Raw genomic sequence first — 14,112 nt, forward strand, 5'->3', positions numbered from 1 at the left:
TAGGGAAAGGGGCCTCCTGTGCCAGTGACATACTGTTGAGTTAAGGAAGGGACAGAGTCAGCCCTGTAGACTAGATGAGGGAATGCTGCACTGCTCAGATCTGAAGTGGCTATGTCTGTCTGGTTTTACTCTCTTTTCACCTTGGAGAACAGCACTTTTGGTCATCTAAAGAGACCCATGGGGACTCTGTCCCAAGTCTCAGCATGGCAAAACTTTATGGAATGACCAAAAAGAGACACCTTCACAAGGAAGATGACCACTCCTTTGCCAAGTAACTATCATGTGAGGAAAAAATCTGGTCACCTTCACTAGGAGGAACACCAATCACTTATTAAGTAGATACCACCAAGCATTACCACTCTACCCAGCTAAGAACAGCTTTTCCTCCCAAAGTTTCCATCTGCAACACCATGATGAAAACAAGCCCTTACTAATCAGTGATCTTGAGTTCCAAGATCATGCCAGTTACGCACACCCCAGCTCCACTTCTTGTGAAAGAGCTGCATACATTAGTTGCTAAACAATGTTGTTTCAAGCCGTACGTACACTTACATAACCTTGTACCATATAATCAACACAGTTCATAGCACGAAGAGATCAATCATTCTGATCCCCGGCACAGAAATATACCCCTGATCCCTATCAATCATGTCACAAAAACAGTAACTACCACAAAAAAAACACCCCAAAACCCCCCAAAAGAATTTCCAACCTCTGCACCTGCCAACACCCAGCATAGCTTGATGTACCTTGAGATGCTGGCTCTTTTAAAACCCATGAGCACCATGACCACTGCTGGCAATCAGCAGGGGAAATCCAGCCATGAGCTTCTGCTCCAACACGGAGCAAAATCATGGGGAAAGGCTGGGGGGAGGTTTGCAGCAGAGAGAAAGCAAGAAAAGATGACGACTGATAAAAATGGAGCCTTTTGCAATGTGTTGCCTACCTAGTCCCTTTCCCAGGACACTCTCTCCCCACCCAGACACTTTGCATCACTGGATGTTCTTGCCAAGCCTGGGAATGGAGACTGGCAGACTCCTCCAGAGGCAGCGTTAACAGCACGCTGTGGGTACCAGTCCCATATTAGCCTTCCCTGCCTGCTTTCCCTTGTACCTCTGGAAGAGGACCATAGGTACTGCCAGCAAATCCAAAGCAAGGACAAAAGTACTAGGGAAGGGTGGCAGTGGCTGAGAGACCCATAGGACTTGTTTCTACAGCACTGCACGGGCTGCAGCATGTGGCAGGGAACCAGCCATGACACCACACTGCTGCCTTGGGCTGTCTTGGCCCTGCTCTAACCAGCCACCTCCCATTGCTGCAGTATCAAGTGCTTGATCAGGGGCTCAAGAGCTTGCAAGGAGGGTTGGATGCTTTCAAACAGACCCTGACAGCTTTGGGGACTTCAGTCTCTAGGTGAGGATCTGGCCCTGTTATTCCCACGTTCCCCCTCCATGGAGCTGATCCACTCCATGGAGCAGAAACTCAGAGCAGCTGCACCCCTCTCTGATTCCAGCCCTGTCTCCTGGCCTGGGAACAATGTGGAGAGCGAAGGTGTCTCATTTTTTTAAAGGGGGAAAGAAGAATGCCTGCTTTTCCCAGCATTTCCTTGCTCCAAGAAGAGCCGTGAGGTCCTCAGCATCTGCAAAAATACAGGTCAATAAAATCACTGGGGAAAGCTTTCTGGAGACCTAACCCTACCTGCCCCATTAGGAGCCTGTGGGCCAGCCTCCTAACCCCTCCAGCCCTCCACAAAGGTCATGCCCATCCAAAAAAAAAAAAGGAGAACAAAGGATCAAGGAGCTGCTTCTCCAAGATGCAACCTATCTTACCCCCAATCCCCTCCAGACAGACCCCAGAGCACAGCTCCAGCCACATCAGGAGTGCAGTGTGCCACTCAAAACACCTAGTGAGAAGCAAAGAGGGATGCTGTTGAAACCTGCCAAGGGTTGCAGTGGAGCCCAGCCTTCGTGAGACAGCTGCTGGGCTGAGTGGACCCTGCATCCCACCACGCTGGCCCAAAGGGACATCCCCGGTTTGCTTTCAGAGAAGGCAGTACAGTGTGCAGAACTGCAGCCCAGCATTCTCAACGCTCTGGTACCCTCTGCTGGCCCTGAACATTCCTTTTGTTAATGAAGCCTCTACTAGGATGTGTTGTTCAGCCTGAAGGTCATTTGTAGACGTGGCAGAAGCCTCACCCACCTGCGATGCTGAATGCTGCACCATCTTGGGAGGGCACTGAGTCCCTCACTGGTGCTCTTCACAGCTGGCCCCTGGAGCTGCCAAAGACAGGGACCTACTTGCACCTTACAACTTGGTGAGGACACTTTGGAGAACCAATACTACTTTGCTAGAAATGACAAAAACCTGCAGAGTTGGACAAGTGCAAGGTCCTGCAGCAAATGCAGAAGGGGCAAGTGCCTGTACAAGTGCACCCTACACAGAGCCCAGGAGAGGCAAGCAGAACATCTTTCTGCATGGCTGCCAGGTGGTAGAGGCTACAGGGAAGAGGCACAGCTCTTGGACTTCACTCTGTAACCCCATCTCACTTGACACTGCTCTACCCTGCTAGAGCATGCAGGGGGCTGTGCCCAGATCTCCAGCAAGGCTTTCATGAAGACCTTTTTACTGCAGGGTAAAGCATTTACCTAACACAGCCCTTGGAAAGATGAAGGAGGGATAAGCAAAGAGCAGTTTTGAGGCAGGGAAGAACAGGTGCCCCTGGCAGCTGGAGAAGACAGCAGCAGCCTGCACAGTTACAGGGTAAAGTGTCTCCCATACCACTGAGCCTGCATCAATGGGATTTATGTCCTAACAGGCAAATCAAACCCCAAACAAAAAATTAGTTTCTGCCTCCAGAGCTGCTGGTGCAGCTGCAGGTTTCTGCCTATGGGGCTGCATCACACCTTGAGGCGAGTCCTCAGGGTGGGTGTTGGACAGTGAGTAACACAAGGTGAGCAGGGGGGATGCCTTTCCAACCAAAATTCTGCACCACTTCCAAAAGGGGAAGGGCATACATCATGGAATGGTTTAGGTTGGAAGAGATCTTAATGATCTAGTTCCAACCTCCCTGCCACAGGTAGGCACATTCCCTGCCACATTCCACTAGACCAGATTGCTCCAAGCTACATCCAGTCTGGCCTTGGAATGCTTCCACAGCTTCCCTGGGCAACCAGTGCCAGTGTCCCACCACCCTCACACCAAAAAAATTCTTCCCAATACCTTATCTAAATGTATCCTCTTTCAGTTTGAAACAACTCCCCTTTTGACCTATCACTACAAGCCTTTGTAAAAAGCCCCTCCCCAGCTTTCCTGTAGCCCCTTCAGGTACTGGAAGGCCATTATAAGGGCTCCCTGGCGCCTTCTCGTCTCCAGGCTGAGCAACCCCAACTCTCTCAGCTTGTCTTCAAAGGAGAGGTGCTTCAGCCCTCTGATCATCTTCTTGGCCCTCTGTCTATCTTCTTCGCCCTACATTCCTCCAGGCAGCTGAAGACCCTGCTCTAGCAATATTATTATTTTTAAAAAATTTATTTTAATACAAAGTAAAAGCTTTTCGAGTTCAAAGAAACACTGATGTGACACAATGACAGACCACCCACAGGGAACCCTGACCACTCCAAACCCTGCTTTCAAGAGGCTCCAGGCTGTTTGGCTCCCCAAGGAAAAGCTTCTTCCAGGAGCAGGCACCAACTCTATGGGGCTCTCTGTCCACACGTCAGCAGGCAGCCCCAGCTCCCTACCCATGGGTGGGACAGGGAGGTCACTTGATGCGGTAGAGGACTTTGCGCTGCATGCGGTGCTGGATCTCCCCCCGCCGCATCATCAGCTGCAGCACCTTGTAGATGGCATGTTCTGGGTATTTCTGGAAAAGTGAGAGCAGGGGGAGATGAGTCAACATCCACTAAAGCCTAGCTGTGTGTCTCTGGAAGGAGGGAGCCCAGTAGTACCAGGTGCTGAAGCTCCTTTCTCATTTCCCTATATCAGGCCTGACAGCAGTCAGGCTCAAAAGTCAAACAATTCTGATTTCAAGGGTATAACCCCAAACTACCTGAACAGCCCTAAAACCTCAGTAATTGCCCACTCTTCCTAAACTCTACAATCACACTGCACACCACCCCCTACAAACAACTTCAAAAGCAAGTATGGCCAAAAGGCTCTCCAGCCATCTCTTGGGAAATGGGTCCCACCCTCCAAGCAGGTGCCTGGTTTCACAGCCCATCCCCTCCACAAGGTCCCAGAGCCCCCACAGCCCACCTGCCGCAGGAAGTCCTGGACAATGCTGTGCTCTGACACCTGAGAGCCGATGGCAAAGCGGCGCTTCAGCTGCTTCTCAATGCGGGACAGCATCTCTTGGTCCTCCTGTGTCGTGAAGCCTTCTGCCCCTGGAGGGAGATGCTGTGTGAGCTCTCTAAACTGCTCAGACATCACTCTCAAAGCCAGAGCACCTGTCTCCTGTGTCTCACACCACATCTTCATGTTTCAGAGACTTTAGGGAAGCCACGAGCAAACCCACCATCAAAGGCTGTGGACCTTCAAAGACCCAGCTGAATGTGGACCTGACTGCTGGAGCTTCCTTGAAACCCTTCCTGCCACACTGCCTCCCAAGGAAACATTGTCTCCACCCGCATAGGAAAGAGGTTAAGAGGACAAACAGGTTGGAAACAGTTAAAGAGGAAAAACATCCAGCACTGGACTCTGCCCTTGGAACCAGGAGAGGCCAGACCATTCTTCCCTTGCCCAGCAAGAGTGGAGATCTCTGGTGCTACTTGTTGTTGCCCTCCCATAAGATGTGGTCATGAGGCCATGAAGGCTCTTGCTGCCACAGGCATCACTTTTGTCTGTGCTTAGAATGCAGGTCCAGTGGGGGTGCCTGGTATCACATGCCCGCCCCTGCCAGCCCAGTCCCAGGAGGGGAGCTTGGCTCTCCTTGCCCCAAGTACCTATGTCAATCATGTTTCCCCTGCCTCCAGCACAGCACCTCCCTCTCACCTGACAGGCTGCCAGACATGGCTGCATCGAGCGTGGACACCTGGAAGAGCCGCAAGGCCTCCTCAACATCCGACTCGGTGGCAAAGGGCTGAAGCTTCATCTTCGCCAGGGACTCGGCAATGCGTACGATGGCCTCAAGCTGCCTGCAGCCAAAGGACAAGTTCCCTGCTTTCTACTGCAGCTCAGAAAGGTCTTATCCTTTGCCCCTGAGCCTCATTTTCTACTGCAGCTCAGAGGGGTCCTCTCCTTTCACTGCAAACCGCACTTACCCTACTCCAGGCACCTCCTGCCCCACGGCACCTCCAGCGTTACCCTGTTCAGAGGGTGCAAACCCCAGCAACCCACTAACCCCCTTCCTGGGGTACCCCACCCAGGTGACACTCAGGTGATGCAACCCTGACCCCAAGGGTTTCCGTGCGGTGGGGCGAGGAGGGCAAAGCTGCTCACCTGACAGTGATGGGGATGCTGGAGCGGCGGTCGCTCTCCTGCTCGTGCTGGCGGGTGCCGCTCCGCATCAGGATGTAGCGGTTCTTCAGCTTCTCCGCCGCCGCTGCCGACAGCCGAGGGCCACACTTCCTGCAAGGAGGGACAGGAGCTGCCGCCAGAAGGTTATGCCGGTTCTTCAGCTTCTCCGCCGCCGCTGCCGACAGCCGAGGGCCACACTTCCTGCAAGGAGGGACAGGAGCTGGAGGCAGCGGGTCCCGTGGGAAGGGTCCTGTGGGAAGTTGGGTATCCCCAGGCAGCCCTCACTTCCTTGGGCCCTGCTGTGGCACCACTGCAAGCTGCTCATGTTTCCTTTTTTCAAGGCCCTGCCAGGACATCCTGCCTCCCACTTACGTCCGACAGAAGGAGATGAGCTTCTTCAGTTTGTTCAGCTCGATCTCACCCTCCACGGCCTGGGTCTGCGTCAAGGCGCTGACATGCAGAGACATCACGTGCTTGGCCAGTGTCTAGGAGAGCAGAGGGCAGTCAGACAGCTGGAAACCCCACTGCCTCCTCCTCCCAAAAGGAAAGGGGCACCATAAGTCCCAGCTGCACACACACGCCCTAACCTACCATGTCTCGCTCCTCATTGTGCTCATCCTTGACAATGAAGATCATGTCAAACCGGGACAGGATGGTGGGCATGAAATCAATGTTCTCCTCGCCCTTGGTCTCGTCCCACCGCCCAAAGACAGAGTTGGCAGCTGCCAGCACTGAGCAGCGGGAGTTGAGTGTGGTAGTGATTCCTGCCTGTGGTGGGAAGGAGAAACGGATGCAGTCAAGACCATGTACATGTCACAGTCAGGGCCAGGTAGAAGACTATTAACTCCTAGAAAGGCCAAAAGCAGTTAGCATTTAAATTAAACGCCTTAAGTATAGGGCTCAGTTGATCTATAAAGGTTCCACATTGGAGAGGGGTCAGCACAAGAGCTACATGCGGCTCGACCCACGTCCTTCTGGAGGAGGACAAGCTTCAGCTGAGACTTGAGCACCTGATAGCTTCATTTAAAACCTCATGTCAAGGGCAAGGACACAGAAGATTCTATCACCAAGTTTGCAACTTGAGACAGAAACTAGGTGGTTGGGGTTGAGTCCACCACAGCAGCCCTGAGGGCAAAGTGCAGGTTTGCAGGTAGTAGAGCAAGAGCCACCAGAACAAGAAAGTCATGGTGGGTGTTCTGTTGCCAGGACCTGAAGAGCTAAGGGGTGAGTCAGAGTGATCACAGGGGAGCAGAAGTGTTACAGAAAAAGTCTTGAGTAGGGCAAACTAAGAGAAACTCTGACTTGAGAGAAGGCCTGGTACCAGGATGTCAGGCAATTTCTGTAGATCTTCTGAGGGTGTGGAAAGCAGTGGGAAAGAAGAAAGAGAAGCGACATCAGATTGTGACGCAGGACTATCAACAGAACTACTAAATCTAGAGAAGCAGAGGGCAAGCAGAGCAGCAGGAGTTAATTTCAGTCCTGCTGAAACTCAGGCTGCCTGAGAGAAGACAATCCAAAGCTTACAGGCAGGGCTGACCAGTCTCAGATCAGTGAAACCAGTAATCATCAAAACCACTGCCAGGACAAACTACTCCAAAATGGGCAACTCTGGCAAAGGATGCATGACTGCTCTTGGGGGAACCCAGCAGCAAGCCAGGCTCCTGTCCCAGGGCAAGATGGGCCCGCAGCTCACCTTTGCAATGGAGATGGTCTGCTGCTCCATAGCCTCGTGGATAGCCACGCGGTCATCCTCCCGCATCTTCTCATCCAAGGTGGGAGACAGGAGGTGGAATGAAGAAGAAAAGTCACCATCAGTCAGCTCCTCCAGACCTCAGCTACACATCCACCAATGCTGACCCCCAAGGTAAAGCTCTATGAGGACCTCTGCTCAGGAGCACAGGATGTAACCAGAATTTTCCTGCAACCCCATCCGTTCACCTTCCCAGAAAGCAAGCGAGGCAGCCTCAGGAGAGTTTACCCTTCTACTGCAGCTCTGGGCTCTCCCAGGAGCAGCTGGCAGCCCCAGGCTCTCTTCCTGCCTCCCGCACAGGCAGCCCCGTGGGTACCTTGTCAAACTCATCGATGCACACGACGCCGCCATCCGCCAGCACCATGGCTCCTCCCTCCATGAAGAAACTCTTGGAGGAAGGGTCACGGATCACCGAGGCAGTCAAGCCAGCAGCGCTGCTGCCTTTTCCCGATGCTGAAACTCAGGCTGCCTGAGAGAAGACAATCCAAAGCTTACAGGCAGGGCTGACCAGTCTCAGATCAGTGAAACCAGTAATCATCAAAACCACTGCCAGGACAAACTACTCCAAAATGGGCAACTCTGGCAAAGGATGCATGACTGCTCTTGGGGGAACCCAGCAGCAAGCCAGGCTCCTGTCCCAGGGCAAGATGGGCCCGCAGCTCACCTTTGCAATGGAGATGGTCTGCTGCTCCATAGCCTCGTGGATAGCCACGCGGTCATCCTCCCGCATCTTCTCATCCAAGGTGGGAGACAGGAGGTGGAATGAAGAAGAAAAGTCACCATCAGTCAGCTCCTCCAGACCTCAGCTACACATCCACCAATGCTGACCCCCAAGGTAAAGCTCTATGAGGACCTCTGCTCAGGAGCACAGGATGTAACCAGAATTTTCCTGCAACCCCATCCGTTCACCTTCCCAGAAAGCAAGCGAGGCAGCCTCAGGAGAGTTTACCCTTCTACTGCAGCTCTGGGCTCTCCCAGGAGCAGCTGGCAGCCCCAGGCTCTCTTCCTGCCTCCCGCACAGGCAGCCCCGTGGGTACCTTGTCAAACTCATCGATGCACACGACGCCGCCATCCGCCAGCACCATGGCTCCTCCCTCCATGAAGAAACTCTTGGAGGAAGGGTCACGGATCACCGAGGCAGTCAAGCCAGCAGCGCTGCTGCCTTTTCCCGAGGTGTACACCTAGGAGAATGTGGGACAAGGAAAGGGACAGAACATCAGCTGCCATGGGACCCAGGAGCCCACTGCTCCAGCTGGAGGACAAAGCATCTCCAGGACTGCAAAATCCAGAGCTGCTGAAGAAATATAAAGCCCTTGCTGAAAATCCCTCAGCATGTGCCAAAAGCAGACATGCTGGGTACAGAGGACAGCTATTGCGTAGTTCCAAACCTCACAAATACAGGTATTGAGTACAGAACAGGGAGTGATTCATTGTTTGGTGGGCTGTTGCATTAGCTTTGTTTTCTCCCCCGGGGGAGCAACACAGTCAGAGGCTGAGTTTAATGGAGACTAAGAGAAAACACAGCTGCAAATAAAATTTCATGCCTGGGCTCAGCCTGGAGGTCCGTGCCTGTGATGCAGTCAACTTCATTTATCCTGACCAGCCAGCCTATCTGTTGATCAAGTCTCTACCATGAACAGCAGCACCACTCACATCTTTGGATGTCTGCAAATTGCCTGGCTCATATCATAATCAAAAGTCATACCCTGCTTCCTTTTCCCTCCCTCATCCTGCAGCCCAGCTTGTCCAAGCTAGCACCCAAAATGGCAGTGTGCACCTCTGACAGCCAGTATAGCTGTGGATGCACAGGCAGGTATCTGATGTGACCACAGTCTGGTTTTCCTTGCTATGCAAGGAGCAGAAGAAAAAAAGAGGCTGCACAACAAGCAGACACCTGAAACCACCTACCCCAATGGGTGAACACTTCTCCACAAACTTCAGCAGCTGGGATTTGGCTGTTCCAGGGTCACCCAGCATCAGTAAGTTGATGTCTCCTCTGCGGGTCAGACCATCTGGGAGCCTGGAGCAACAGGGTGGGAAAAAGATAGGGAGGAGTGATGGTGAGCCTTCATTTTGATAACCAAGTATTGCTGACAAGTGGCAGGTGGTTGGTAGCACCACTAGAAGACTGTACAAGGGCTTTGTGCCATGAATGACACACCTGCCACAGCACTCTATCAGGATGGCTCCTCCCTACCTCTTGCGAGAGCCTCCAAATAAGAGGCAGGCAATGGCCTTCTTGATGTCGGTGCTGCCGTAGATGGAGGGCGCGATGCTCTTGGCAATGGTCTCGTAGATGTTGGGCATGGCAGCAAGGCAGCGAAGTTCCTCTTCTTCCTGAGGGGTCACTGAGCCAGCAAAGCTGTGTCCTGTACAGGGAAGAGGAGAATGAAGCAAACAAATAGATGCTTTAAAGTAAATGACTGCCCCCACATCCACTACCACCAAAACCCCTTCTTGAAGATCATGCCAAGTGCCACTAGGTGGGAAGATGGAGAGCGTAGGCATTTGCTATCCCAGCAAGGCTGGCAGAGAAAAAACAAAGATCTTGAACAGAACAGCCCTGGAGGAACCAGAGGGAGAATTATACTCAGGACTGTGTTTTAAAAACTTAGCTCAATTTTAACCATCAACTTCAGCCCAGATCCTCAGGGACGGATTAGCGATTCCCACTAAGATCAATAAGATAAAAGCACTTAAATACCCTGAAAAACCCCAGGGTATTTAAGCCTCCTCGTTTAGTATCTCTGAAAAAAGTCACACAAGATTCCTGAATAGACAACAGCCCTCGACTGGCTTGAACCTTCTGCTATGTAAGCTATATAGATTATCTGACCAGACAGGCATAAGAAGCAGCCCTCACCTGAGCCCTCCACATCCACCTGGATGCCCACCACACGAATGTAAGCGCTTCGGATGCCCACACCCACGTTGTCACGGCTTTTGTTCTTGCGCTGGGCAGACTTCTTGATGGAGTAGATGCCCATGATAGTGACTCTGTTCCCTGGGACAACTTTGTCACAAAGATACCTAAGAGCAGGAAGGGGAAAGGAAGGAATGGTAGCAAGGGAAAGGATGGCACCAGCAGCACCCGCTTGACTGGCAGGAAGTGGGGAAACAGACCACGCTGGTACCTGTCACAGTACAGCTGCAAGTGCCGGGGCATCTCTCCATGGGGCACAGCATCTGGGGACTCCTGCAGCTTCAACACCTGGAAGTCCACGCACTTGCACTTATCTGGCATGATGAAATATGGGTCCAGTGGGCACTTTGGGCGGCCAGCTTGTTCTCTGTGCAGAGAGATCAGTCAGAGGAGGCTGCCAGCACTCAGGAGCCACCTCTGGGAGACCCCTGTAGAGGGGGCAGTGGTGATAGAGCCCAGAGTAGCCACCCCTCTAAGTGGTGCCCAGCAGGCGAGAAGGGCAGTCACACAGGGCCGATTCAAAGGCTCACCAAGGCCTCTGTCTTGTCCTCAACAGCAGCCAAAAGCAGGCATGAGAACAAGCCACAGACAGGGTGATGCCTGCCTGAATACTCACCCTGCCTCCCCCCCTCTCCCTTGCTAGCTAAGAGTGGGGAAGAAGGTAATTCATTAATTACACAGAAGGCAATAGTACAGACTCAGCAACATGGCAGGGCATTTTTCTTTATAACCTCATGCACGAAGCAAATGTTAAGTGGTTCCTGGTGAGAAAGCAATTAGCAATGTGACAAGCTACATCAACCTCCCAGTCTCTCGAGACATATCTGCCTTGCTAGAGCACGAGCTCTCCGTGACAAGGAGCACTTCCACATCCTGTTGCTGCCTCAGTACAGCACAGATGCCTGCCTCCACGCAGCCAGGGACAGGGCTTTTGGGAAGGGTAACAGGAGAGAGAAGCATTCAGTCAAGGATCAGAAGCAAGGCGCTGTAGAGACCACAGGCAAAAATGATCCTTATCCTAAAGACCTCTCAAGCTGCATTAAAGTGCAGAAAATAAACACTGGCAGGCACAAGCTCAAAGACACAACCCTCCATGATCTGTAGGCATGAGAGCTGCCACAGCAGCAGCCTAAATGCTCACGGTTTGCACAGGCATCAAAAGCTGTAAAGCAGGATTTGAAGGTCACTAGCAAAGCACCCCTACAGAAGGCAAAACAGCCCTTTGGGGAGGGGGAATACAGAATCAAGAAGGTTGTTTGAAAAAAGATCAGAATGTAATAGAAAGTTAGGACAGCAGCTTAGGGTAGCATTAGGAGGCAGCTGGGGATAGGAATAAACCTTTAGGTTCAACAGGCAAAATGCCCTACAGGTAAGAAGAACTCCCTGGACACAGCTGCTCAAGGCTGCTTGCACCATTGGTCAAGCAGCATCACGACAAGTGTCACCACAGAGAGATGGAGCTCAAATCTGCCAGCCCTGGGTACATGCAGGCACAAAGGCAACATGAAGGGAAAAGGCAGAGAGCAGCAGATGCTGCAGGCTGAGAGCAGCAGATGCTTCTGCCTTGTGCAGCAGAAAGCTGTCTCCCGGCAGCACACATGGGATGGAGGGGGAGGCAGGAAGAGGACACAGCCTTTTTTTCTCCCCCTTCCCGCTCCTCCTACCAGGCTGCCACATGCAACCCCAGGTCAGGCCTTACGTGTTGCATTTCCTGGGAAGAGCATAACCCTCCAGGCCTGGGCGCACCACAATGTTGCTGATGGTGTTACGGCAGCTGCGGCACTGGATGGCTATTCTGGTGGCTTTGGCTCTCACGGGGGTTGCTGCGATCACAATCCCAGGGATCTTCACAAGGTGGGACATCTGGTCAGACTGAAAGGGAAAAAGTGGAGGGAAGGTGAGAAAGCCACCACTGGAAGATGGATGGGAAATACAGTTTCTTCTTAGCTGCTCTTCCCACATTCATGGGTCTAAGGTACCAGAACAAAAAAGCTGGTGCTTCTTGACAATGTTATTCTCCTGCTCTAGGGTAGTAGGGGAAGTCAAATCATGCTGATTTCAAAACCAAAGACAAAAGGACAAAATAATCCATGCAGAACATCACTAATAGCAGTAACATCCCTACAGAGTTTACCAGTAATAACAGTCCTTTGCAGTCAGATTTAAGTTGCAGAGTATCCCTGCATGTAAATTACCCGTCTCCTGAACTACAAGATCCAAGCACCAAAAGCTTCCCTGCAATCACACCTGCACATGAGCAAGCCCTCCACTCACTGCTCAGCGTGGCACAGGATTCACCTCACCTTCAGGCTGCGGATGTTTGCTGCATTGGCATCCGATCTCAGCATGACCTGGATGTCTTGGAGAGTCTCCTCCCCTGAAGGACGAGGACGAGTGACCTCATCTGCAACTTCTTTTGCTGCTTCTTCCAACTAGGAAGGGAACAACTAGGCTGTTATGGGTAGATTACAGGATATTGTCGGGGTTGCTCTCATGACATGACAATGTCAGCGCACCAGGACACCCACTCCCTCCACCCTTACCAGCTGCAGGTGCTCTGCTGGTTGCTTGTACAGATAGTCAGCAAGATCTTCATCAAAGCTGGCCAAGTCTTCCATCTCCACCTCCACCCAATACTGACTGAGGTTATAATGCCGTTTCAGCTCATCCCTGGAAGGCAGTTAAGCAGTAAAGGTTTGCAGGGCAGAAAGCAGCAGTCAGTCATGCACAAGGATCTTCTGACAAGCAGGGAGCAGAGAAGGTAGGTTCTTCTTGGAGTCTTTGGTTTGGAAAGCAAATGGGGAAAATCAGTAGAGTGCCAAGAGAAGTGTAAGGGGATCTGGGCAAATCTTTCACCCAAAACGACTTTGAAATGTGACACAAGACCAGGGACAGCAGCCTTCCAGTACCTGAAGGGGCCTGTAAGAAAGTTGGGGAAGGAGTTTTCACAAGGGCATGTAGTGAAAAGACAAGGGATAGCTTGAAACTGGAAGAGGGTAGATTTAGGCTAGACATTAGTAAGAAATTCATCACTATGACAGTGGTGAGACTCTGGAACAAGTTGCCCAAGGAAGATGTGGCTTCCCCATCCCTGGAAGCATTCAAGACTAGGCTGGATGAGGCTTGGAGCAACTTGGTCCAGTGGGAAGTGTCTCTGCCCACGCAGGGGGGTTAGAACTAGATGCTCTTTAAGGTCCCTTCCAGCCCAAACCTTTCTATGATGATGTACCAGTGCTTGCAGTGACAATATAAAGTATAGCACTAATTACTGGAGTTACATGACAGGATAGGCAACTAGAAAACTTCTACACAGAGTAACACCTGTTATACCTAAAATATTATTTTAAAAAGGAAGCAACAGCACAGCAGGAAATGTCCTCCTTAAAAAAGCCAGGGTGCATGAAATTCAGAGATGAACAGCAAAACTGTCCCAGCCCTTGCATGATGTATCTATATGTCCTCTCAGAGTTGTCTCTCCAAGCTGCACGGGCAAAGAGATGGCCCAGGGACACTGACAGCCTCAGAAGGCACACACAGATGGTGCTGCACTGATTGTAACAGATACAGACAAAACTCCAGACCAGCAAAAACACTTCAGAACTAGCTACAAGTTTGGCAGTGCTGATCTCTCTCTTGCTACCTCTGCCATTTACAAGCTGCCTAAAAATTCGGGAGAACACCAGACCTCAACTTTTCCTGTAAAGTTAAATGGGAACAATCACATTTCCTATACAAAGAGCTCTATTGAGGTCTGCGGGAAGAGAAAAGCTGCCATGTGCGATTGTCTGCTCGGGGCGTGCACGGAAGGAGGGGGATGGGGCTGCAGATGGGACGCGCAAAGAGGAGCAGAGAAGGCACGGAAGGAGAAGAGGGGTCACAGGAGCCGCACCTGTATTTGAAGGTGAAGCCCGTCCGGTCCGTGCCCACCCGGTACTGCCGCAGGAACTCCTTGAACCGCTTCTGCAGCTGCGACTTCCGCACCTGCCCC

General features: G+C 51.9%; 1 protein-coding gene across 1 annotated transcript in view; it reads right to left on the reverse strand.

The window, feature by feature from the left end:
* Nucleotides 1-3,757: 3,757 nt before the first annotated feature.
* MCM5 (minichromosome maintenance complex component 5) overlaps nucleotides 3,758-14,112 on the reverse strand; it is a 13,355-nt gene continuing 3,000 nt past the window's right edge. Inside the window, exons 2-17 of the mRNA XM_010005847.1 lie at nucleotides 14,014-14,105; nucleotides 12,668-12,794; nucleotides 12,428-12,556; nucleotides 11,824-11,996; nucleotides 10,336-10,491; nucleotides 10,065-10,231; nucleotides 9,399-9,570; nucleotides 9,110-9,221; nucleotides 8,239-8,382; nucleotides 7,866-7,931; nucleotides 6,043-6,219; nucleotides 5,824-5,936; nucleotides 5,434-5,562; nucleotides 4,987-5,129; nucleotides 4,252-4,379; nucleotides 3,758-3,859 (exon numbers count right to left, since the gene is read on the reverse strand). Of these exons, the coding sequence (XP_010004149.1) occupies nucleotides 3,758-3,859; nucleotides 4,252-4,379; nucleotides 4,987-5,129; nucleotides 5,434-5,562; nucleotides 5,824-5,936; nucleotides 6,043-6,219; nucleotides 7,866-7,931; nucleotides 8,239-8,382; nucleotides 9,110-9,221; nucleotides 9,399-9,570; nucleotides 10,065-10,231; nucleotides 10,336-10,491; nucleotides 11,824-11,996; nucleotides 12,428-12,556; nucleotides 12,668-12,794; nucleotides 14,014-14,105 (2,130 nt within the window). The remainder of the gene's footprint in view (nucleotides 3,860-4,251; nucleotides 4,380-4,986; nucleotides 5,130-5,433; nucleotides 5,563-5,823; nucleotides 5,937-6,042; nucleotides 6,220-7,865; nucleotides 7,932-8,238; nucleotides 8,383-9,109; nucleotides 9,222-9,398; nucleotides 9,571-10,064; nucleotides 10,232-10,335; nucleotides 10,492-11,823; nucleotides 11,997-12,427; nucleotides 12,557-12,667; nucleotides 12,795-14,013; nucleotides 14,106-14,112) is intronic.

The sequence above is a fragment of the Chaetura pelagica genome, unplaced genomic scaffold, assembly GCF_000747805.2.
Source record: "Chaetura pelagica isolate M959 unplaced genomic scaffold, ChaPel_1.0 scaffold79, whole genome shotgun sequence".
Taxonomy (NCBI): Eukaryota; Metazoa; Chordata; class Aves; order Apodiformes; family Apodidae; genus Chaetura; species Chaetura pelagica.